General features: G+C 41.3%; 1 protein-coding gene across 2 annotated transcripts in view; it reads left to right on the forward strand.

Annotated features, from left to right (window-relative positions):
• The window catches only part of RABGAP1 (RAB GTPase activating protein 1), a 71,989-nt gene that overhangs the window by 46,251 nt on the left and 1,130 nt on the right, over positions 1-24,608 (forward strand). Inside the window, exons 14-25 of one of the 2 annotated variants that reach the window (XM_082492837.1) lie at positions 6,915-7,028; positions 7,994-8,068; positions 10,356-10,481; positions 11,058-11,201; positions 12,804-12,845; positions 13,193-13,321; positions 17,633-17,725; positions 18,723-18,833; positions 21,652-21,756; positions 22,233-22,316; positions 23,173-23,244; positions 24,189-24,386. In XM_082492837.1, coding sequence (XP_082348963.1) covers positions 6,915-7,028; positions 7,994-8,068; positions 10,356-10,481; positions 11,058-11,201; positions 12,804-12,845; positions 13,193-13,321; positions 17,633-17,725; positions 18,723-18,833; positions 21,652-21,756; positions 22,233-22,316; positions 23,173-23,244; positions 24,189-24,386 — 1,293 coding nt within the window. Of the gene's footprint in view, positions 1-6,914; positions 7,029-7,993; positions 8,069-10,355; positions 10,482-11,057; positions 11,202-12,803; positions 12,846-13,192; positions 13,322-17,632; positions 17,726-18,722; positions 18,834-21,651; positions 21,757-22,232; positions 22,317-23,172; positions 23,245-24,175; positions 24,387-24,608 lie in introns of those variants that run through there. The other variant, XM_082492838.1, reaches the window with a different exon arrangement.

Below are 24,608 nucleotides of genomic sequence, written 5' to 3' on the forward strand. Positions count from 1 at the left end.
CAATTACTGCCATGTTAAAGCAGTTGGTTTAGAATACATATACACATGTATTTACGTATGTATGTGTGTATGCGCATATGTGTATTTAAAACAAGCAATTATCACAGCAGTAATTGTACAGTCACACAGTTTAGGGCTTTGTAAAATATGTAATTTCAAGAATGTCAATGTGGTTCTTAGCAAGTTTTATAAACACTTTTTTGAATCTGTTCTCAGCACTTCCCATCCTAAGAGAAACTGCACATTTTTCAGTGATTGTTCCACTGGTTACGTTTTTGTCTGCCGTTTGTTCCGGATTGATGTAATCTTGATACTACTAAAATTTCAAGGGCTGTTGACGCATTTCACATAGCCTAGGATTGCCTGTTCTCCAAATATATGGATCATGCATCAACAGTACTAAGTAGCCTTACTGTTTTGCCTAAAAGCCTAGCTAATTTATTTAATATTCTCTCTTTAAAGAGAGGTCTCTGGAAGGGGTAGCATAATTTAGGATGCTCCTTCTCTTTAAAGGGAAACTCAGAGTTGAATAGCAGTACTTGTTGATCAGTGATATTATTGTAGCCAAAGGATGCATGGATGGTTTAATAGGAAGTTTTTGCTTCAAGTTTCTTGATGAAATGTAGTGTTCTACAGAGCTGTGTGAAGAGTGTAGTTTTTTATTCTGAAATGCACTTGTACACTTTATTTGAAAGGTCTGAATGGATCATAAATACATTTAAGAAATAAATGATAACGTCACATGTTTTCACGTCTTGTCTCGGATGGCTTTTGTGTAACTGTGCCGATAAAGGTGTGTTCGTTTGGGAGTGGGCGGGGCTTTCTCCTCTTATCTTGATTGCTCTAAATAGTCGGGCTTGTACGTAATTGCCGGAGCAGGAAAAGCTTCCAGCATGCGTTTTGTGTTTATGCTTTATCCATACATGATGTAGGGCACTGTAGGCAACTCCTCTCTATAATTTTCCTGTGGGAAACTTGAGCCCTAAAAGGAAACGAACACAGCGAAAGGGCTGGATATCACAAGGGATTCACTTTTATTTTTAGAATTGCACTATATTGCCATATTTGGACCGAAAGTATGCTGTATCAATGCACTATTATATCAAATTGCAGCTGTCCAACCGTTCTGAACTTGTCGGAATTATTCAGTTTTTTTCCACAGATAGTATCTGTTCGTGAGTGTTTTCGGTAAGTGCTAGCTCCAGGTAACGCGTGCTGCGGGCAGCACTTCTTGTGAGAAGTTAACAAGTACAAGTGGGTTTTGTGGTATTTCCTTAAGGTCCCCGTAACAGGTGTAATGCTTCTTACCGAAACCTTCCCACAGTGGTTTGGTCGAAGGCCAAGGCAGGAAATGCACTCTGGGAAAAAGCGAGGGTAAATGCTGCTTCTTAAAAGTAATCTTGGGAATGCCATCAACCGGCAAAGTAGACCTGGTGACACCGGTATCCTACTGACACTGAAAAGAGCTATTGAAAGACCTTTTGATATTTTGGGATGTACTTAAAAGGTACAGATCTGCTCAAAATAATTTATCTGAGGGTTTATTACCGAAAATTTCAGCGTTTTGTTTTTTTCTGCTTGTTGCAACTGCTGAAAGCTGCCAGCTGCCTTGTCGCTCTTGAGTGGCTTGTCTGTGCCTTGCAGCGCCGCGCCACGCGCTGATCTGACGCTGGGCAAGGCAGGTAGAATTCCAGGGATGGATTGAGTCTCTAGACTCTTCTCACAGTAATCCCTGACAGTGTGACAAAATCCATGCAAGGTCAGTGGCAGCTTCCTAAGAAATAATTGCAATGTGAAAATCAAGTCAAGCAGAGTTTGGGTTTTGTGGTGGATGTGTCGGATAACTCGCCCCAGTGAGCGACCTTCCATACTTTGCATTGTTCTGGGGGTGGGGCAGGGGGGAATCTAAAGTTTGGACCTCACCATTTTTCCATTTTTATGTTGTTTTTGAAGTCAACCTGTGGCAGGGTAAAGGCTTTATGTTTTATGCCCCCGGTGGATTTCTCCAGTAGCCCGGCGTGGCAGGAGTTGATCTTTGGGTGGCGAGCCGGTTCCAGCCGGCAACTTCCTCGGCTTCTCTGGAGATTTCTTATTTCAGTCTTTTTTCATCGCAGATCTTATCCTTTCAGCAATTCTTTACTGCTGCTTCTTCATCCTCTTGGGCTTATGTAGGGGATTAGTAGGAATAAACCTGAGCCGCTGAAAACTGCGAGTAGATCAGCCCCATGAAGAGGTACTGGGAACTCCACCTCTTCCACGGCTCTTAATTGTGGCTTAAGCTACAGAAACAGCTTCTAAAGTAGCACAGTCTGTCTGAAGATGTTGATTGAGGTTGTAACTGCATGATATGGTTTGCAGATCCTGGGATGGTCCCCGGAAGATCATGAAAATACAAGGAGAATGTCTTTAAAGCGTGTCCAGTTTAGCAGGTGGGAACCAGTGTGCTTTTATAGAGAGGCTGATACAATAGATGCGGTTTTATCTGCTGGACCACATCCTGGTTTCCATAATTACTCATGTAGTTTCTTTTTAAATCAACGGGAGAGGAAGGTTGCAGAATAGAGGAAGGGTATGTTCTTAGTCTGAGCATCTACATTTTCCTGCTTTCCTTTGGAGCAGTGAACTGTTGTGAGAATTTTAATCTTCACTACGCTTGCCTCAGTTCTCATGGCTGTTTTCCATTCTGTTTTCTTTATTACTCTCTTTTTCTTCCTGTCATTCTTAGCTTTCTATTTTTCAATCCCAGTTTGTGAAGGGTGTGGGTTCAGAAGGGTTTCCTTCAGTTCCCAGTCCCCTGAAAGCATGAGAAATTGCCCATTGAGCCAATTCTCACAGCAAGGTACAAAAATAGGAGTAAAGAAAAGGTTACACAATGCTTGGATTGCAGCAGTTTGGACTAATGGGGAGATTTCAAAGCCATGGTTTGAAAAACATTTTTTAAACCTTATCATTTCCGTTAATTTTTCTCTCCCCAAGCTGTGTTTCAGCTGCAGGAACTAGCGTTAGAGATTACTTGAAGAATTGCACTGAAACATAGGAGTCAAGCGCTGAACAAGTCACGCAAAGCCAGAGACCACTAATTAGTTCTCTTTAGCCATAATGAGTTATTTGTTTGAGAAGTCTATCCTAAGAGTTTCCGACCAGATGCTTTGCTCTCTGCTATTAAGTAAGTGGATTAAAAGACAAGTGGATTTGAGGTTATTTTGCCACTGCAGAAGAACACAGGTGACACTCGGGAAATCCACTTGTTTGGTGCCACCAATTGCCATTAGCAGCGAACAGTACCTGTGCCATTGCAAAGCGGAGTACTTTACTGTAATTCGCTCTCGCAAACTTTTAAGAAACTGAAAGTTATTCCTAAGATTGTATTCACACGCTCTAAAGCTTTCAGAATTGATTCTGAGTGTTGCCTTTCTCCTCTTGCAAAACTGGCTGAAGCTCCCAGCCAGCCGCTCGCAGACGTGGCTTTGTTGACTTAAAAGGCTGATGGTTACATGAAATTCAGTTAGCATGGGATTTTGTTTCCGATTTCCTTATGATGAGATGGACCTCTTTGGCCTGTTAATTATTATCAGATTAAAATGCTGAACAGTACTTTCGATACCATTTCCGAAACAATCCAGTAACTTGATTCTAATAGCAGAGGAATGCTTTCCTAATGAAATGTCTGTATTGAGCCACAGAGAAGAGTATTGACCTTGGATTAAAATCAGAAGAGAACATCAAGCACAGGGTGGTAATTTTGTTCTTGTTTGAGAAATAATTTTGTGAAGAAAAAGATCAACAAAAGGCTGTATTTAGTGATCTTCACACTGATTACATCATGTACTTTTTTCCTATCTATTTTACTTCTTTTTTTCCGTTTGCCTAACAGAAACATGGGGTATTTGGATATAGTAAAACTTTTAAAAATAAAGCATCTCCTCCGTTTTGCTTCCACAGAGCACCTTGCATGTTTGCAGTGTTAACCTGGGCAGTGTTAGGTGGTAATCTCGCATCTGAAGATGACCGGCTTTTGTGTTTGTGTCCAGGCATTGCCGGGGAAGCGCCTGCCAGGGGAACCTTTGACCCTGTCACTAGCAATCGTTGCTTAATGATTGTTGTGGCATCTTCTCAGCTCTTGCTCTCAGTAGCTGCCCAGGAAAGTCATCTTCTAAGTCGTGAAAAGAGGGAGCAATTGTAGGCAAAAAGAAATACCTACAGACAAACAGAGGGCTTTTGTTTCTGTTTTATTTCAGCAATTTGGGCAATGGGAACGGTTATAGTAACCAGCTAGACAACAGCTGGGTCGGGACTGCCTCAAGAGGTACAAGACATTGTGGTGAAACACATCCATACAAAATCTGAAATCCGATTAATCAGAAATCACAAAATATGGCATAAAATTATAGAAACTGTTCTGAAATTGTAGAGGTCAATTCAGATTTTTTAACTCAATATGGTGAGCACAACTTCAGATTCAAAAGACACACTAAAATTGCCTGTCATGTGCCGGGTAAATGAAGTGTTTTAAAGACGGCTTGAGTGAGGGATTTCTGTTGGATGCTGATCATAGAATAACCAAGGTTGGAAGAGACTCCTGGAGGTCATCTAGTCCCGCCCTCCGCTCCCTGCAGGTCTTACCAGATCAGGTTGCTCACAGCCCTGTTGAGTTGGGTCTTGAACCCCTGTGATGACGGAGACTTTACAGCCTCTGTCGGCAGCCCTCTTCCATCCACGGGGAAGAAGCTGCTTAATCTTCCAATTTGCATAAATGTCCCTGGTAAAGTAGAGGTTTTGGGAACTGCATCAAATCGTTTGACAGCTATTTTCTGTCTGCCCAGTTAGTAGTTTTTTCATTTGTGTCACTGGTGTGTGTTTTCTGAAGATATATTTCTTATTGTTATTTTCTGTATTAAAGGAGGACATATGATGTGCACGAACTATTTCCATTGGCTTCCAAAATAAGCAAATTCCTTCATTTGCTAATGGGGGAGGGTAGTTTCTTCTGTTTTGAAAGCATACTTGTCCTTGCAGTGCTCTGAGCTCTGGCTTAAATGACTACACTAGAAATAGTTTCAAACTGAACTGAATGAGATGGGTCAGAACATCTCAGTCGTACGTCTAAATACTGGCAGAGACCCGAGAAGACCTCAGTGTGGGAATGGCACCTGCTTATTTTCCCCTGCGGATCATCGATCTGTTGTAGAGGGAAAATTAGGTTAAGCTGAATATTGTTCACAAGTGCTTATGGTTTCTTATCACGGAATCACGGAGTTTTCAGAGTTGGAAGGGACCTCTAGAGATCATCCAGCCCCACTCCCCTGCTAAAGCAGGACCGCCCAGAGCACATCACTCAGGACTGCATCCAGGCGGGTCTTGAAAATCTCCAGAGAAGGGGACCCCACAACCCCCCTGGGCAGCCTGTGCCCGTGCTCTGTCACCCGAACCGTAAAGAAGTGTTTCTGTGTATTTGAACGGAACTTCCTGTGTTCTAACTTGTGCCCATTGCCCCTCGTCCTGTCACTGGGAACCACTGAAAAGAGCCTGGCTCCATCCTCCTTCAGCCCACCCTTTAGATACTTGTACGCCATAATAAGGTCTCCCCTCAGCCTTCTCTTCTCCAGGCTAAAGAGTCCCAGCGCTCTCAGCCTTTCCTCATTTCCTTAACCAGGGATTGGAGCATCTCCCCTATGAGGAAAGGGTCCTTCCCAATCGAAGTTGCCCTTCGCTGGACTCGCTCCAGCAGTTCCCTGACCCTCTTGAACTGGGGAGCCCAAAACTGGACACAGTATTCCAGTTGTGGCCTCACCAGTGCAGAGTAGAGGGGGAGAATGACCCTTGACCTTCTGGCCACACTCTTCCCTATGCAGCCCAGGATTCCATTGGCCTTTTTATGATGTGCCTGACACAAACCTCTTCCTTCCATGTTCTGGAAACCTTTTTCAGGATATTTCTCCAAGGTAGGACTAGGATTCCTTCTAAGCCATCCTCAGCAATACTGACAATTCCTAATAGGGTGGACTATTTGAGGCCACTATTGCCAGCTAATGGCATGGAGATCGTTTGGTGTTTAAATTACTCAGATAAAAGTTGGGAGGAAAAGGCCCTCAGTTTCCCTTTTACTGTTTACTGTATTTAATTGTTATGCTTTGTCAAATTCCTTTAATCTCTACCAGGAGTTTTCACTGCTTTTTGGGTAGGACTGGCCCTTGATGCAGACTTTCTTGGTGTTTCTTCCAATTGGTCTTTTCAGTCCATTTTTCACGTTTACTGGTTTTCTTAATTGTATGCTATTTGTTACTGCTCAGCTTTCCAAATGTCTGAGGCATCTGAAACTGATTGCATCAGAGCAACGTAGTTGCATCTTCCATCTTCCTCATGCTGAAACGCCCAGCTCGCGTAGGCAACCGTCCCCGCATTATAGTATGTTTTGCTGTATGATGCTGTCTGTTCTGGGCTCCTACTCGGTTTTCTACTGTTCTGTTCTCTAATTCTTTGGAGGGGATGGAGAGAGGTTTCTGGAGCTGAACTTCAGGGACAGCAGTTGGGACAGCAGCATGCAGCTGCTTACAATCGACTGTTACTCTCCGCAGTTTTGAGATAAGAGAAATGCGACTGGGCAGTATGCGCATTCAGAAGTCTCCAAGGGAAAGCTGCTGTCTGCGTGGCAATGTCCTGGAACACTTCTGTGTGTGCTTTTGCTGCTACTCGCTGACCGTTCCCAGATGTGCTTAGGTAACCAAATCTATCAAGATTGCGATCGGGAGCTGCCAGCCTGCAGGCAGCCTGTTCTGGTTGAGTAGACTGTGTTTTGTTAAATTTAGAACAGTGCGCAGAACACGATGCCAATCTCCTAACTCTCCGTCCTAGCATATTGTAATTTATATTCTTTTGATGTGTTTTAATTTACATTTTTATTTTTTTTCTAATAGGAGTCTCCGCAAGACAGTGCTATCACCCGAGACATCAATCGAACGTTCCCTGCTCATGATTATTTCAAAGATACTGGGGGGGATGGCCAGGACTCCCTGTACAAAATATGCAAGGTATTCTTTAAATTCTTCTAGACTGGTTTCGGTAACTTGTATTTAATGTCGTTAACAGATGTAACTGTTACCTGAGAAGAATGTGTATGTGTTACCCTTAACCATATCATGGAGGCAGACTCTGGCACTGGACTCGGTGTGGTTCTTCATTGTAGACGTTCAGGTGGTAATAGTGCCATTCAGAGAGGAGACCTAAAGTGATAAGGGCTTCTGGATGCCTCAACACTAAGGTGTTTGGTGCAGAGACTTCACGTGATGCCAGACGTGTCAGCCTGGATCAAGCTGGACAAATTATATGCTGTGATGGAGATGAGAGCTAATTCCATACTGATCAAGAGCAGCTCAGCTTTGGCTGCAGCACGCTCCCTCGCTGACGATATTGCCTAAGTTGCGCTGGGAAAGTTAGGGACCCATGCAGGAAATCGTGCTGATGTTACCACTTGAAAAAGAAATGTTCTGATGTTGGGTGTGTCCTTTATGTGTAATGTATGTCATAAGCTGTTGTCATATATATAGTTGTCTTTAAAACTGGAGATAACTCTGTACCTCCCATAAATGTTACAAAGCCATAGGCGTGCACCGAAGTGGCTTACTAAAAGGAAGAAATTAGCAAAAATGGACAGCCTGTTGTTGTGTTCAGTTACCTCAACTGGAATGTCTCAAGCTCCCGGCACTCTTGTGCTCCTGGTGTTTCTCCCTCTTCCTGATGTCCCTGTAGCACCTGTTTAGAGGTAGAAGCCCTCAGATGAGTGGTTTAATAGGCAGCAGCAGTCTGGTGCATCGTTGTAACCAGCCACTGCCACTATACGTCACCGTTTGATTTGCATACAGGTTATCTCTTCATTAGAATGGCAACTGATGCGCCACCTGAAAATTCTATGGAGCCGTGTTCGATGCGGTGTTTTGTTTTCTTTGTGTTTGTAGCTTGAGACAGATGGGCTGTAAAGTCTTGATTCTGTTTTTAGGCCTACTCTGTCTACGATGAAGAGATTGGCTACTGCCAAGGCCAGTCATTTCTTGCTGCTGTGCTGCTTCTCCATGTAAGTGGTGGGGGTTTTTCCCCGTTTGTTTTAACCTTAAGAATAAATATTGCTCCGCTTGCCTAGAACAAACGTTGGTAACTCCTGAACCGGAAGGGTTGCAGGCTACCTACCCACTTATATGTTGGTCGATAATAATGTGATTTTAGACAGAGAAGAAGAGTACATTGTTTAAAACTCACTGTGGTATTCGTAATGACTCTCGTCTACAGTCAGCGTTCATTTCACTGTTTCTGCTTCAGGACCCCTTCCATTCGAAACTCCACAGCCTTGTACTCATGATCACTGGCAGGCGTGGAATTGGTGTATAAGGCAACACTGTAAATGTTTCTGTTAAAGGGTTTCGAGGACAGATTTAAGCTTTTAAGAAGATGTTTTATATTGGAATCAGTCAGAAGTATGGATGGTAATTGCCATACGTCTCGTACACACCAAAGTGTATTTCTGACATGGATGGGACGTCAGTGTAGTAGGTCTCAGTGCTTTGCACAACGCGCTGCCTGTGTGGGCTATGGTATCGTAGGCCTCTGTGCTTCTTGGTTTGAGAGGTTAGTGAAGGATACAATAATATTTTAATTTTTTTAAAGGTACTGAATTATGCTTTTTTAAACTTAACTGTTGGTCGTGGAAGTGATCTCAGAGTGATACCCTTTAATTGCTTGCATGTTCAGAAGCTAGAGAGTTTTATGGTTACTGTATATCAGAAGCAAAAGTTTTAGGTTTACTCACGCTTGGGAAATTTGAGAGGATTAGAAATCTGTACAAATTATTTATAGACTGTTCTCTTCTGAAGTAGCGTCTGCTTTTTATCAGTGTTTCTATTGCAAGCATGGGTAGTTGAAACTGAACAGAGTTCCAAAGACCCGGAGTGTTTTGAGGTTTCTTTTCCCCAGCTGCTTTTCAGGGATTGTTGCTCCCGTAGAGAACTAAGCATAAAGACTTCTCGGCGGTTTTCAGGGGAAGAGGAAGTCTGGTCTTCAGTGGAGGATTTTCCGTAATGTTGTAAAGTGAGTGGAGGTTATAGAAGAGACTGTAAACTCCATTCTCTTGAAACAAAAGCCAAATGATTAATGATAACAACCTTTTAGTTCTTTGTAACTGTAATCCAAAATATTTACTTGATGAGCAATTAATTCTTTATTACTACACGGAATCAGATCAAGAAAGGTGATACTTTCTAATGGGAGAACTGAACACTTCTACTGAAACATAGGTGCTTTTTTTTAGCTTTTTCGTTGTCATATGTCCATTTTTTTTAATATCCATTGCATTAGAGAGACTCACTGTCAAGAATGAACCATTGGTTATTTTAGAGTGCTTTATTTCACAATAGCTGTTGCTTCTGGGAATAATGTATGCATTTTAAAAGGCTAAATTTCAAATAAGTTTCTTTTTATTTGATTCTCTTTGAAGTCAGCCTTTGGAGTGTGGCTGCTAGGGAAAATAAATAATAAAAAGAAATGTTGCAGACAAGGAAATTAAGTTTCTGCGAGTCCTTCACTACCAGTTTGGAATGTCTCAGCAAAGTTTTCAGTTTTAACAAACTCCATCTGCAGATTAATAATAGAACACTTGAGATGGATGTTCTGTCCTTTACAGGAACAAGTGATTGACCTGAAGTCAGACTTTACTATGGAAATATGAAGACTGAATTTTGATGTCAGGGAAAAATGTCTAAACAGTGAAGAGCTTTGAGTGTTTCTCCAGTTTTTGGCAGGAAAGGGATATCGAACTTTTCCAAACCAATGCTGAGTTGTGATATGTGGAACTTTTGTTAGCAGTTACTGGTATCTCTTATTCATGCCATCTCATAAATAAACATCAACTGTGATGTCATTTAAAAAGGTAAATACACTGTTAAGAATAAGGGAAAGATCTTGTTTAACATCCTCTAGTAATACTGCTTCTATCTCAGTTACGTAGGTGACAAAGGGTTAGGCTGTTCAAAATCCATAAGATTCTGATTCTGACACTATTTGTAACAAAGACACCCAGAAACTGCTTTGGTCTTGCTGTCTGAAGGATGTATTTTCAGGCGAGTGATTGAGAGGTAGTTTATTCCACAGAATAAGAATGAAATGCCGCTTGCAGCGCTAAACCTCGTTTTGTGTGTTAATATTCTTGTTTACTTTTAAACCGGGGCGGGCCAGATTCAAGAGCAGTGACAATTTAGCCTTTCTGTAGTAGGGAGGAGAAGGGAGGTGAGGGCAAATGGAACCCATATGGAATGGGGTTCCCATATGGAACCCCAAATGCTCTTTGATAAATACGCTTTCCTCTCTCACAGATGCCTGAGGAGCAAGCTTTCAGTGTTCTGGTCAAAATCATGTTTGATTATGGACTCAGGGAACTTTTCAAACAAAACTTTGAAGATTTGCACTGCAAGTTCTATCAGCTGGAGCGCCTCATGCAGGTAGGTGTTCAAACTTGCGTGACCTGAATGGATCAGAGCCTGCAATTCAAAACTAGCGGTTTATCGTACACATGAATAGTGTTTGTGACATCTTAGTGAGCATGAAGAGTGAGGACTATCCATATTGGAGGGTTTTTAAGAATAGAGAGCGTTGACTCGAGACCAGCCTGATGCCGCCGGCAGCGTGCAGTAAGTTTGAAGGCAGCGGTGCTCTCGTGGCCTGGCGTAGCAGTGACTTCTGAGCTCACTGCAGGCGCACCGCAGCGTGGCTTTGCGGTGTCAGCACATCCACTGCCTGGGTTTCCTGCTAAGGTGAGAGCTCGGAGATTGCACTCATTGTGCGTGTGACATAGTGTCCTTCTGAGCATCCACACCGCGGCGAGCCTTCGGCACCCTTAGAAGGTCCTTTAGCTCGTCAGGCAGCTGTCTTGTCAGCCCTGGGTGGATACAGAAGCCTGCCTTGCTGCGCTGATTGTCACTCTACACTAATTACTGCTGTTACTTTGGGATTTCAGCTACAGTTGCAAAATAGTATTAACTAACTTTCAGTATCTATGTGGTGTTTTTTATTATTAGGAATACATTCCTGATCTGTATAACCACTTTCTGGACATTAGCCTTGAAGCGCACATGTATGCTTCCCAGTGGTTCCTTACCCTGTTCACTGCAAAATTCCCTCTCTACATGGTCTTCCATATTATTGACTTACTCTTATGTGAGGTATGTGTTGTAATTGGAGACTTGCACTGCTAGCAACTTTTGACAGTTTCTCACTATCTTGATTTACGTCCTTGTTTTATCTGTTCTTTCAAAGCCAGGCACGTGATAATTATTTTTATGTAGGAGTGTTACGTTTCTGCAGTGAAAGAGTTCTCAGCATTTTAAAGGTATAAATTAGGAGTCAATATCTATATAAAAGATAAGACTCTCCTATTTCCTATAACACTGCTGAATCTATGTGAGATTCTGTACAGTGCTCATGGGATGAGAGTTAATTTGCAAATACGTGGATTCCTCTGTTGTTAAATTGTGTTATATGTTGTTGTTAATTGTATTATAGCTTTTTTTTTTCTAGAATATTATTGCATTGAGGCCATTGTGTATAAAATTGCCCAGCTAACTCTCATGCTGGTAATCTAACAAGCTTGGAGCTCTTTCTCCTTGAAACTCAAAGCCTCTTTATACTTCACAGCGTATATTTAGAGAGCAAAATTCTTTACATTGAGATTTTGTACACAGTCTTGTTTAGAACAGTATATTTGGTAGTATGCTAGTAGGTAGTGTAATTTGAGTCAGAGCTTATTAACGTAAGTGAACAAATCACATTTTGTACTGAAGCATCCTTGAGGTATTTAGTGATTTGCTTTTTTACTTGCCAGTTAACATTATGCATCCATTCTTCACTGGACCTGCAGTTGTTACTGTGAAGTGGCAGTCTGCATTTACTTTACTGAAGGGTTTCAGCATTCATAAATCTCCTGGTCAATGTTTTTACCCTTTCTCTGTATCTGTCTGCTGCTTGCTTTGTCCATGTGCCAGTGTAATAGAAAGCAACAGATGGTATCCAGAAAATCAGTTCTATTTGTTTAGAAACACATTTTCAATTCATAAATAGTAAATGTGTTCATAGTGAAGTTTTAAGGGTTTTTTTATTGTTTTAAAGTAATAGTGAAAGAATAATTTATTGGGAAAAAGAAAGAACCCTGATTTCAGATGAGCAGCATGTCTTGATTATCAAAGGTACCTCTTAGGAAGGTGTAGGCTAGTACTGACTATAGGGACTGTTTGAATTTAATTGGGCAATATAAATAAAACACTGCTAACATGTACTGGCAAAATAGATGACATGGGACTCTGGCCTAAAGTGAGTCACTTTCTTTTTCATTACCTGAATTATTGCCATTTCTTAGTACCAGAAATTAATATATTGCTGCCCATATTGCTGCATTTTAATGCAGTGTTTTCAGAATTTGCTATATGAAAATTAAATGATCGTGAGCTGACCATCTAGTCATTAAAAAATAAATAAAGTACAGAACAGTGCCTTCATAATTTCAGAGTTTCAAAGTACTAAAGACATAGTAAAACGTGTGTTGAAACGTTGTTTTGCTGTCTATAATGGCTATCCAGTAAAGACACTTCCCTACTTGTTTGCAAAGTCATTCTCTGGGCCTTTGATTTAATACAGCACCTCGTTACTCCTGTATCCTGGATCTCTTTTTCACAGAAACTAGATAAACAACAAAACCCACCAATTAAATTAATATCCAGGCTTGTGCATACTGAGAAATTAATTTATTTTGTCATTATTTTTCTCTCCAGGGAATAAGTGTTATCTTTAATGTTGCACTGGGATTATTAAAAGTGAGTATCCAGCATTACATTGTGTTTCATACATCATGCACAATATTAAAAATTAAGATGCCTGTTAGAAAAATATTATGCTTTTTTCAAAAAAAGCTAACAACATCATGTATTACATGTGCTGTTGTCTGGCGTGCCCTCTACAGCACGGTGCTTTTGGGGGGAGTGATGGTTGGATGATGGAAATAGATGGTTGCAGAAATAGAAACAAACACTTATTTGGAGAAGGTGAAAAAGTAGTTGTGTTGATGAAGCTTTACAAAACTGCTGTGTTATTGTCTCTGGGAATTCAGTAATTGTGCAGAATCTGCTTTGCGGTTACTGTTTTCTTCTTCCCTTGTCTCTAGACTACCAAGGATGATTTGTTACTGACTGACTTTGAAGGGGCGTTAAAATTCTTCCGTGTACAGCTGCCCAAGAGATACCGTTCAGAAGAAAACGCAAAAAAGCTGATGGAATTAGCGTGTAATATGAAGGTAAAGATGTGGTGATAGCAGCTCCAACCGTATCTTTAATGGTTTAATGCAGTTTCCATCTCCGTATGTGACTTTGCATCTCACTTGTCCAAAGGCAGATACCTTGCAGCTGCTTTACAGGGAAGCACAGTAAAGCCCCGAGATTCTCACAGTGATATGGGCCCACCTGGAGAACTCAAAACCAGAGAGAATTTCAGAAGGCGGTGCTCAGTGCTACTGAAAACCAGACTACTTAAAAAATTTAAATTACTAATGGCACTAATGTAAAATAATTGCAGACACGTTTGCAGTTCTTTGATGAGATCTTTCTCCGGCAGTAGCTGCGAACAGGGTAGTATCTTTCATCAAGAGGTAGGGGGGAGGTTTCATTTAAAACAGAGTAAATAATGCAGCAACAGAATGCCATCTTTCAGACAGGATATGGCTATTTTTAATTGCAGGTGCATGTGATGTTTATGTACTGCAATAGGGAGCTCATTAAAAATGCATTGATAGATTTACAGATCTTCTAGAGAGATGAAGGAATATGATTTGGCATTTAAGTTTTCTTACAAGTCAAGCAGGGAAATGGCCTTGAGGTTTATGTATTCTCTGTGTGAGGTTTTGCTTTGTCATTGTTTTATGGTGGGGGATGTATGCTGCTTTTTTAAAGGCATTTTAAGCTAATTTCCTGTTCAGGTCTATTTCACTTGTACTCTAGGTACTTGACCATAACAGGTTAATCTGTTACGATCTTTGTAGTCTAAAGAGGGTCTACTTTATATGAAATTAAACAAAGCGCTGGCTCAGTTGTGTGTTGTCTAGTGCTGCCACAGTTAGAAGTTTTGCACAGTTTTGCGTTTTAATAATGCAAAAAAGCATTGTTCTTCATGAGCAGCCCATGTGGGAGGTTTACAGTATTGGCTTCCTTCTTGGCTTTTCCCTTGGGTACTGGAAACAAGTGCCAAGACACTCTGGTTGGAAGCTGAGCTCTGTCAGGTACCGTACGGTGTTTGCTGTGCAGATGTTCCTGAACGTGAATCTTTTGTAAGTGCCTACTGCTTTCTGCGAGGGTGTTTTGAGGCTGGCAAGCTATGCTACGCTGCCATCACAGCTGTTTTACTCACCCACAAATCATTGATTAGCTGTTTGTACAGTCAGTGTTTAGGAAATACTGACTTATATAACAGAAATGGTGTATCACAGTCAAATGTCATCTCTGGTCCTTATACGCGCCTTCTTGTGAACAGAATAGAAACGTAGGACCTACAGTTCGGTGTCTCTGTGGGCTGGAGAGATGCCGTCCCATAAATGAATTAATCTCAGTAATTCCCCTTTTCTTAATAGAATTTATTCCGAGATCTCTGTGAGCTTTCCTGTATGTTTGAGCTACTGAGGTAAACAGTGGAGGTCTTTTTGCTGGATTGTGGGGATTTTTTAGATTTCAATTGCCCACTAAGCCCTGTTTCTTAAATAAACTATATGAAGTAAAAGTTCCAGCCTTTGCCATTAAGGCTTTAGTTATATATAGCAAATGTTGCATTACCTCACAGCTGAAAGTCAATTGCTTTTCTAATCAGTAAATACTGTAACTAAAGCTTTATATGGGCACTTCAGAATAAGCCCTTAAAGTGAAATTTGCAGTTTGCAAAAAAAAAAAAGTTACAGTTAGGAAGTTATTGATTCCTCTTTATAGATGTAACGATTGAGTTCTAAAATGGAACTTGGATAATTTATTTAGTGTAGTTTAAGAAAGCTTTGATTCTTTCTTTATGGTTTCATTTAGATTAATTTTTAGTCAAATACACTGGTATGATTCAAAGTATCCTTTTCCCTTAAAAATCACTAGAGAAATTCTTTGTAGCATCAGTGCGGAAGAACCCAGCTTCCCCAGTATGTTAACATCCAAGGCATCTTGTACTTCTGGTGTAGTGGCAGTACAGATAGCAGTATTCTGCATAGAGTTCAAGCATGTCTTATGCAAAACTCGTGTAGAAATTACGGAATAATCAAGAATGAAGTAAGCTATCTTAGCTCTCCAATCGGTCAACATTAGCCACGGGTTAGAGGTTGCACGTGCATCTGGTTAAGATCATGTGTGATGGGTGCATTTGCCTTTCATGTTTTCACATAACAACTTGTTCCTCTTCCCACTCTGCCAAAATTCCCTGCGTTCCCAGTGCTGTGTGAAGTAGTTAAACAGTCTTCTCTGAGCAGTACCCGGCAAGGTTGTCCACTGCTTCCTTGAGCGCTGTGTGGTTTTGGGGGGATTAAATGGAAAGTTATGGAGGAAGTACAGACTGCACTACTGGGCTCTGCACAGCTGCTGAACACCTCTGTATCACATCCATGCGTGTTGCCCCTGATGGCAGCGCTGCACATAATTGCTTTCTTTGACCTGAAATATAAGGCTTTTGCTGTCAGTAGAAATCTCCGGCTCTGTATCTGGAAGTGTTTTTGAGCAGAAAAGGGCCTGATGTCAAAATAAATCATTTATAGGAAGGGAGAAGCAGCCTGGCTAAGGCATTGTGATTACAACAGCATTCTGCTGGAAAGGAGGTCAGTAAATGATCAGCTTGAGACAACACTAGATTCTTAAAGTCACTCCTCAGTGTTGCTGTCAAATGTTAACAGAGTTACTGCTGCCTCCTGTGCCCCTGAAAAACTGTGGTGGGACTTCAGTGTTCATTTCTGCTTTCTATCACCACTCAAACCCAAAGGCCTTGCTGACTCCTGGGGCACGATTCTCTCTAGGGCTCCAGTGTCTGCAATCGGTGACAGTAGCAAATCTTCTACCCCATTATTGGTATCTAGAGGCAAAACTGGTTTAATGTACTCAGAAAAGCAGAAGATGAAAATACAATGGTGTGCCTTCCTTCCTCCTCTCTCTCACGCGGCCGGATGCCTCACTTCTCAAGAGGTAACCTTGACATAGCTTGAGATGTGCTGTATGAAACCCAATAATCTGGGCAGTGTTCCAGCAGGGGCAGAGCAGTGAAATAATCTTCTGAAGTTACTGACTTCCTTGTCAGTAAAGGGTTAATACTCGGCGTGTTTGTCTGGAGCGCTTAGTAAGAATAACTTCTGCAGTTGGGATGTAGCTGGACTGACTCCAGATACATGGGTTGGCATCTCCAAAAAAATGTCAACTGAAGTACGGTGAAATGTTTCTGTGCAGCTCTCACTAGAGGGAGCCTGGCTACCAGTTTTCTACGGTGCTATTCAAGTAAGGTTTTAATGATAAAACCAAAGATAAGAGAAACTAAACAAGTTTTCCATTCTGCCTGTCACTTACGCATGTAAAATTTGTTTAACGTGTTTCTCAGACAAGGCCTTTTAAAGAGGAAAACATAGCCATAGCTTTTTAATTTATGTGGTTTACTGAAATAATAATAAAGGTTCAGCAGTGACTTTTAATACTAGAGATTTAATTTGGATGCATACTAACTTGCCTGTGAAACGCTCACAGTGGTCTTGGTGTGGTCTGTGTTGCTAAGCCGTCGCAGCACATGGCACAGCTGACCAGTGACCCCAGGGAAGATGCCGATCGGGATCTGTTACAGGTTCTCTCGTGTTCTCTGTCCCTGATGGACTTGAACACTGTGCACAAACTATTGAATTCAATACCACCTTTCTCTCCCTTCTCACAAAAGGGGAAACTGGGGCCCTGAGAGAGTCACTTTCCTGTGGTGTGTGTCTGTCAGAGCTGAGGACAGAATTCCAGCCTTCCGGAGCCCCGAGCAGCAGGGGCAGAGCATACGTGCTTCTGGGTTGTTGCTGCTTGCCGAGACACCTAGGCAGCTCTGGGACTGGACTGATTTCTACTGAGCTTGAGTGACACTAGCAGAAATGTCAGCTGAGCCTGCACTTGCCCTTTCAGCATTTGCAGTCTCATGTAAAGTAAACTTCTGCACGATGATAAATGTTACGGCTGAAAAAGCAGCTGAAGATACCTCAGCATCACGCTAGTTCAAAAATTAAACACATCTTGTGGGTTTCGAGGCAATCTGTTACGCAAAGCCACTGTAGTATTTTGAGCATCAAACAGCTACGCAGCACCAAGGAGAACTCAGGTAGGATGCTCCTGGGGATGCCTTTCAAAAGCTTTTCCATGTTCCACAAATGGAGAATGGGAAGGGATGCTTCTGTCGTTATACTGAGTGCAATACAATTTTTGGCCGCGTCTAAGGGTTTGCAACTCAAAATTGAGTGCAGATACTAGCCGTGTTTTGTAGAAGGCAGGAGTTGCCTAAAGCTTGTACCATGACTCTTTGTGAATTGTGTTCTTTTGTTGATGTTCCGGGCAGGAACTAATGGGCTCCTTTAATTTAGATTAGCCAAAAGAAGCTGAAGAAATATGAAAAGGAGTATCATACCATGAGAGAGCAGCAAGCTCAACAGGAGGATCCTATAGAAAGATTTGAGGTAACGCTTACCGACTCCCGTCTGATTTAACACACAGTACCTGCAGGAAGTTTCTACTTGGACTCCTTTTTCTTTGACCTATTTTCGTTTTGTGACCAATTTGGATACAACAGGGGAATCGGCTACATGAACAGTAAATCTCTCCATATTGGCAATCTTAATCAGGATGGGGTGGTTGTGAGCCCACCTTCACAATGAAAAAAAGGAATAGTATGAATTTATATTTGGGCTTATACAAGTGTTTTCACTAGAGCCCGTTTCTAGTGCTTGCGTAACGTGCTGATTGCACCAAAAGTCATGAACAGAAACAAAATGCCTAATTGATTATAACTCTGCCTTCCTTTGATTATAAACCTGACTTCACTCCTCTCCCTAGTTTCAAATGATGTATGTTATGGTGGGTATATAATTTTATAAATATTTATCAAATAAATATAATATAGGAATAAATTGTATATGTAAAATTATGTATGGGTATATGTAACACAATAACATACACATACCTACATACGTTTATATATTTTAAGCTGAAGAGTTTTATGTAAACTTCCTTTAATATCTGTCTGTGTGCTGGGAGTTGTAACAGGAGGGAGAAAATAGAGTGTTTTTCTCAGGATCCTCCTCTCACCTGTCTCCAGCATGCAAATTCTATTTTGAGCCAAGAAAATCAGTACTTGTAGGAACCTCCTGGCAAGCTATATTGATGGTAAAATGACACCCCTACTTTTGCAGTCTTCAAAAACATTTCTGTAGCTCAACAAGTAATAGCTGAGCAGAGTTATTTATATGTGGTTTCTTCTCAAGGCTAATATTTTACTTATTTTATATTTACAATATGGCTAGCTAGTTTTGTCCTCACTGAATTTCATGCAGGTGGACTTGTCTTTGCATACTTCAGATATAAGGCATTTACGCTTAGGCACAGTATGCGTTGTGTTTTATAGACAAACACCTGGGAAGACCTTTTTCTTGATTTCTTTTGTTTGGTTTCCCGCAGCGTGAGAACCGGCGCCTACAAGAAGCAAACATGAGGCTTGAGCAAGAAAATGATGATCTTGCACACGAACTGGTGACCAGCAAGATTGCTCTGCGAAAAGATTTAGACAATGTAAGACGTCTTTATGCTGTCTAGTGGAGACAAGGTACTAGGGCTAATTCCCCAGAGGAAGACACCAAGGGTAGATTCCCTAGAGGAGATACCTATGGTATTTTTTATTTGGGTGGGATAGGATTCTTTCCTCCGTGTCCTTAGGCTGATGATATATAGGCCCGTGTCAGAGGACCACGGGAAACAGGATCGGTGACTGAAATACTAATCTCTCTGAGAAGCATGCAGAGTCATTTGAGGGAGAGGAGAGGTTCTGAGCCTGTACTTGAGCAGTTGCTTTCTTCTTCTCTATGTGTATTAAAAGAAAGTCTAGCAGGAGCTAAGTCAAGTCTTTGAATTGTCACAGAGATAATAACATGGATGCTGTATTCTGTTTTCCTTCAACGGATATTCTTATGAATAAGATTTCACAGCAGACAGGTTTTTGCAAAGTGCCTAATAAACTTGAAAGTCTGAGTCTGGCTGGCTCTTGGTGGAATCGGATTCTCAGGTACCTTTAGGCAACTCTAAAAATGTTATTGTGGTTTCCATTTGGCTCGTTGAAATCCGCCCTTGTGAACTCATCATCCTGGGTCGTTTCTCACATCAGTAGAGCTCTCAGGAGGAAACTTCGGGTTCGCTTTGTGTTCTAGGATTATTTTTTTTAAGCTTGCTGTCCCATTCCCTTCTTTACATACTCATGTTTGGGAGAGTTTATTAGGATATGCTGTTGTTTTTTATTTTCAGGACATGCAGAGACAGAAAGATACTGGCATTTGTAGTGCATGTGGTAGGCTAGAACGCAATTAGTCTATCTGCTTAGGGAGATGAGGGGAAGGGTTCAAGTGCTCGTGTTTTGCCATTCTTGTTCTGTACCAAGGTACGTGCATTTCTGGAATCTCAAAGGAAAATCACTTTTGAAAATCATACAGTGCAGGAGCTGACAGGCTTTAAAATGTTACAGCTTATCTGCTTCAGAGAACTTCAGGTTTCCCACGGTCTCCTGGAAACTTGCTGTTGGAAAGATATTCATAGTAAATGTTGATGCCAGTGGGTAAATGTTGCTCATAATGAGGTTTGGTTTATGACTTTCACGTTTTATTACATCTACTGCTCTTTAGTGTTAAAATCTGTGAATCTTAAAAGTATGTTTTAGAAGCAGGGTTTTCACCACATTTTGGTATGTTCCCTTCCTGTTACCTGTGCTTTTCCACGTCATTAAAGACAGCTCATAGGAGGCTGTGCAGACTGCCCGGTGGTTGCGCTCAGAGGCTGGACGCCAGCAAAAAACGTACTGAAGAAGCTTTTTGTACCAGCTATTAACTGTTGTTTGTGGCTGCTTGAGCCTGTACGAGACATAGTTATGCTTTTACATTGATTCATTTAAATGGAGAGCTGAGAGAGGAACAAAATTAAGCAAAATCTTTGAGATGCCTCATTGGATATATAATAGTCACGCCTTCAAAGATGGTAAATGATGTTGGCAGCATTTGGGTTATTCCCCAGGAGGAGATAGGTAGGTTTGATCCTACTTTAGGACCCTGATTAATTCTTCTAATTGGATCCTCAAAGGATAAGTTTCATTCTACTAGCCAGATGTCCCGAAAGAAAAGTACCAAAGGGCATTGTTTAACATGCCTTTTGTAATACTTTCATGGCACGTCTGAAATCTTGCAGCTTAAAAGATCAAAGTAAAGCATTTGGAAATACAAGAATTTCCTTAATATCCTTTGCACTAGGCCAGAAAATAGGCTTCATTTTTCTCCTGTTGTTGGACTCCTACATCCCAGTTTTCTTTAACTTTAAAACAGCTTAAAAACCATGTGTAATGAAAAGATGTTCCCTTTGCCTTTGCTATCTGTTTTAAAGGATCAGCAGGACTTTAAGGGACTAAAATTCAGTTTTTGATTCCCTTCCTTTGAAGGGAATCGGTACAGCTACTTTCTGAAGATTTTATATATCAGTTGAGTTATTGATCTATTTTTATGTAGAATTCATACACTATAGGGAAGTACTGCATTGCTGTGTATAAGACAGGAAAAGGTGACTTAACTTGGCAGAGAGAGTTTTTAGCGGTTTATAAAGAGCCCAAGATTTTTCAACGATACATCTTTATTCTTAAAAAAACTGCAGTAAAAAAAGATTGTATGCTTTCTGGTGGGATATCTCTTTTCTTTAAGCAGGAAAGGAGAGAGGGGTCTGACTCTTACATTTGCTTTGGCAGCTAAGTTTTTTCATGCAGTATTTTCTGGGTGACGTAATAAAGATGGTGTCACATCCATTGGTAGGTGTCGTAGAGTTCTGGGTTTTTTTTTTAATATTCTAGAGGCATTTTTCATTAATTCTATTTTCATTGCAAGGTTGAGTGTTTGCAAATTGAACTCAGTTCGAAGCTGGTTATAGTCTTTTATCGATCTTGCACATTGTGAGCTGTTCTGTGACTTTTGTTGTCTTCAAAATGTTTTGGTCAACTTTTGGTCTAGATGAGGAAAAAAACCAACTTATTTCTGTTATTGGATTTCTTTGGAGCAATCCCTACTCCAGTTTTGCTAAAACTAATGACTGAATTCAAGGAAGAGTTTTGGAGTGATGGAGTGTAGTGGTATACTTCGTTATTTTTGGTTTGTTGCTGCTTTGCCATTGCAGATGATAATTTTTAGAAAAAAAATTGTCAGAATGAAGTTTTATTATTAATAACAATGAACAGACCCCTATTAACAAGAATGAAAAGACTGCTGTCTTGGCTGTGTCCTGCTGGAGCCTGTGCCCATGGCTGCCTAACAGCATCTGCATGGCAAGAAAGCCTCTTCAGTGCTCCACTCCACTCTTTGTGTTTCAGGCGGAGGAAAAGGCAGATGCTCTGAATAAGGAACTGCTAATGACCAAACAGAAGCTGATTGATGCAGAAGAAGAAAAGAGGCGCCTAGAAGAAGAATCAGCTCAGGTTAGGAGCATTTCTGTCATTTTCACATTTCTGCGCAGTACAGAAATTAATATAAAAAAAGTGACAAGTGTGGGAAGGGCTTTATGTTCGAAGTCATGTTTGTCCCTCTTCTGTGGTGTAAAGAACGTCAGCAAAGCAGAATTCTTCGCTTTCCTGACAGGTGCTTCATAGGGTAGTGAATTTTTAACTTGAAACTACGAAGGCACAGACTGCCAGAGATTGCTGCACAGAGAGGCAGTATAAGACTTCGGCTGCCAGCACTTTATTTTAATACTTTCTTCTCTTAGCTAGTCAATTTTTCTAACAATGATGGCCACCGAAGTCCAGCTTTTCCTTGTCTGCATGGAGCTGAGCTAGACCATTGTTCCCTGCTGTAGAGGATAGCAGTGAGGTTAAGGAGAAGGAGGAAATACTACCTGGTTATTTTTCAGACTGTACAAATATATAAACCCTTTACTTTTTTTTTTTTTCTGCAGCTGAAGGAAATGTGTCGTAGGGAACTAGATAAAGCAGAGTCAGAGATCAAAAAGAACAGCTCTATTATTGGTGACTACAAACAGGTAAGTACCAATTAATGATGATGTGGTTTACTATCAAATCGCAAGACTTTCTCAGGTATTTTTGGAGATTTCTGGAAGTAAGTGTAATCTGTGCCATGCATTAGAGGAGACATTTTAGATATTTTAAATGGGAAGCTTGTGGTTGTTTTTGTGTTTTCTTTTGCTGAGATGCTGATGCTTGGTGGTCAGTTCAGTTTGCCCCTGATGTGGGTATTTGTAGGTCATCAGTCACTGTAGCATTGGTTAGAGCCTAACGCTGTTCAAATGGGCTCTTATATGTCAAAGGTTCACCTCATTCCAAACAACAAATGTTCTCTCCCAGCTTCCCTTCTTCAATCAGATGGTAACCGCACTTCAGAAATAAAAAAGATGCCTTTTTCCTTTCAAAGATTTTGCTGTGGAATTCAGCCTCCTGATCATAAGGTATCAAGGGAGCAAATTCACCTATCTCTTTTGTGGGCCTATAACCTTCAAAACATTCTTATGTCTGGATCACACAGGTCTCGAGGAATGAACTGGTGTTTTCACTACTCTGGCTGTCTTGCCTGGCTCTTTTATCCCAAAGGCAAAAAAATGAGCCATGCCGTTCCTAACGTTTTCTGGCTCCTTGAGCAAGGTGAAACTGCTAATAACTTAGGTTGAAACTGCACCTTTCCTTTGGGTGTAGAAGAACATATAGAAAATGAGAATATGTACAATGAGACAGCTTAATGCAGCATCCCAATTTTCCTGGCTTTCTCAGAGCCCTCAGACTATCCATGTTAATATTCCTGTAGTATTTATTTATGCTTTACAATTCATTTGGGAGGAAATTCACATTTATAAATGGTCTGGTAACATAATTTTTTCTTGTCAGATTTGTTCCCAGCTGAGTGAGCGACTGGAAAAGCAACAAACAGCAAATAAAGCTGAAATTGAGAAAATACGGGTAAGAGATCAGACAGATCCACAGTCTACAATGTTTAAATCTCTTAGCAAAATCATAACAGAAAGCACATAATTTATTTTATTACTAAAATGGTTACTAAAGAAAGAGAGTTCCTTAGTGACTTGCAGTTTTGGAAAGAAGATTATAAGAGGGAGATCTTGGAGAAGAGATCACACAGAATCCCAGACTGGTCAGGGTTGGAAGGGCCCTCTGGAGCTCCCGCAGTGCCACCCCCCGCCAGAGCAGGGGCACCTCCAGCAGTGGCACAGGACACGTCCAGGCGGGTTTGGAATGGCTCCGGAGGGGGAGACTCCCCCCCCTCTCTGGGCAGCTGTGCCAGTGCTCTGCCGCCCCCACAGGAGAGAAGTCCCTCCTCAGGTTGAGATGGAACGTCCTATGGTCACGTTTGTGCCCGTTCCCTCTTGTCCTGTCACTGGGCACCACTGAGAAAAGCCTGTTCCCATCCCCCTGGCACCCTCCCTGTGAGTATTTGTAAGCATTAATAAGATGCCCCCTCAGTCTTCTTTTTTCTAGACTAAAAAGACCCAAGTCCCTCAGATGAGTAACTGAGCTCTCTCTGCTATATTGGTTACATACTAACATTGATGCTGAGCAATAATAACTGTTAATTTTTTGGAGGTGTCCTTTTTTCTGGAGGAGATTTCTCTGACTGTCTTTTACCATAAAGTAACATGTAGGCAGTACAGAGCCGGTTATTGTAGCAATACTGTACTACCAAAAATACAGCAGTGTTTTCCAGAGCCGGTCAGTTTGGGGGTGGCTGGAGTTCCTGCGTGGCTGTGCTTCCCAAAAGTTCCTGAGTTTGCAGGTCATTAGTGGTCCCTCTTGTGTTGTGCTGCTCTTCCAGAGCAGAGGCAGGAAAAGGCTTTGATCATATCACCAGCACTTCAATGCAAGCATTCACAATCAGGTATTTACTTTAGCAAAAAGTGGATGACTGTGAGCATTGCCGGGAGTTCTTCAATAAAGAAGGCCGTGTGAAGGTTGCTAGTTCTGCCAAGGACGGTTCAGATGAGGACACGGATGAGGAGAAGGAAACGCTGAAAAACCAGCTGAGGGAAATGGAGCTTGAGCTGGCCCAGACCAAGTTGCAGCTTGTGGAGGCGGAATGTAAAATACAGGTAATGCTTTGGAGGGTCATTCTGTAGCTTATATGGCATGTCTGCGTTCCTAGAAAAATGTGTGTTGTGGAGAGATTGGAACAGATCCTGTCGGTTGAAACTGTAACCTGCTATTTCCTGCATGGGTTATATAACCAAACATTGGGTCTGAAACTTAGTGTATGCAGACAAAATAATTGAAATTGTATTGAAATATTTACCAGCTACTACAACTTCCAGACA

The sequence above is a fragment of the Vanellus vanellus genome (assembly GCF_965231255.1).
Source record: "Vanellus vanellus genome assembly, chromosome: 18".
Lineage (NCBI taxonomy): Eukaryota > Metazoa > Chordata > Aves > Charadriiformes > Charadriidae > Vanellus > Vanellus vanellus.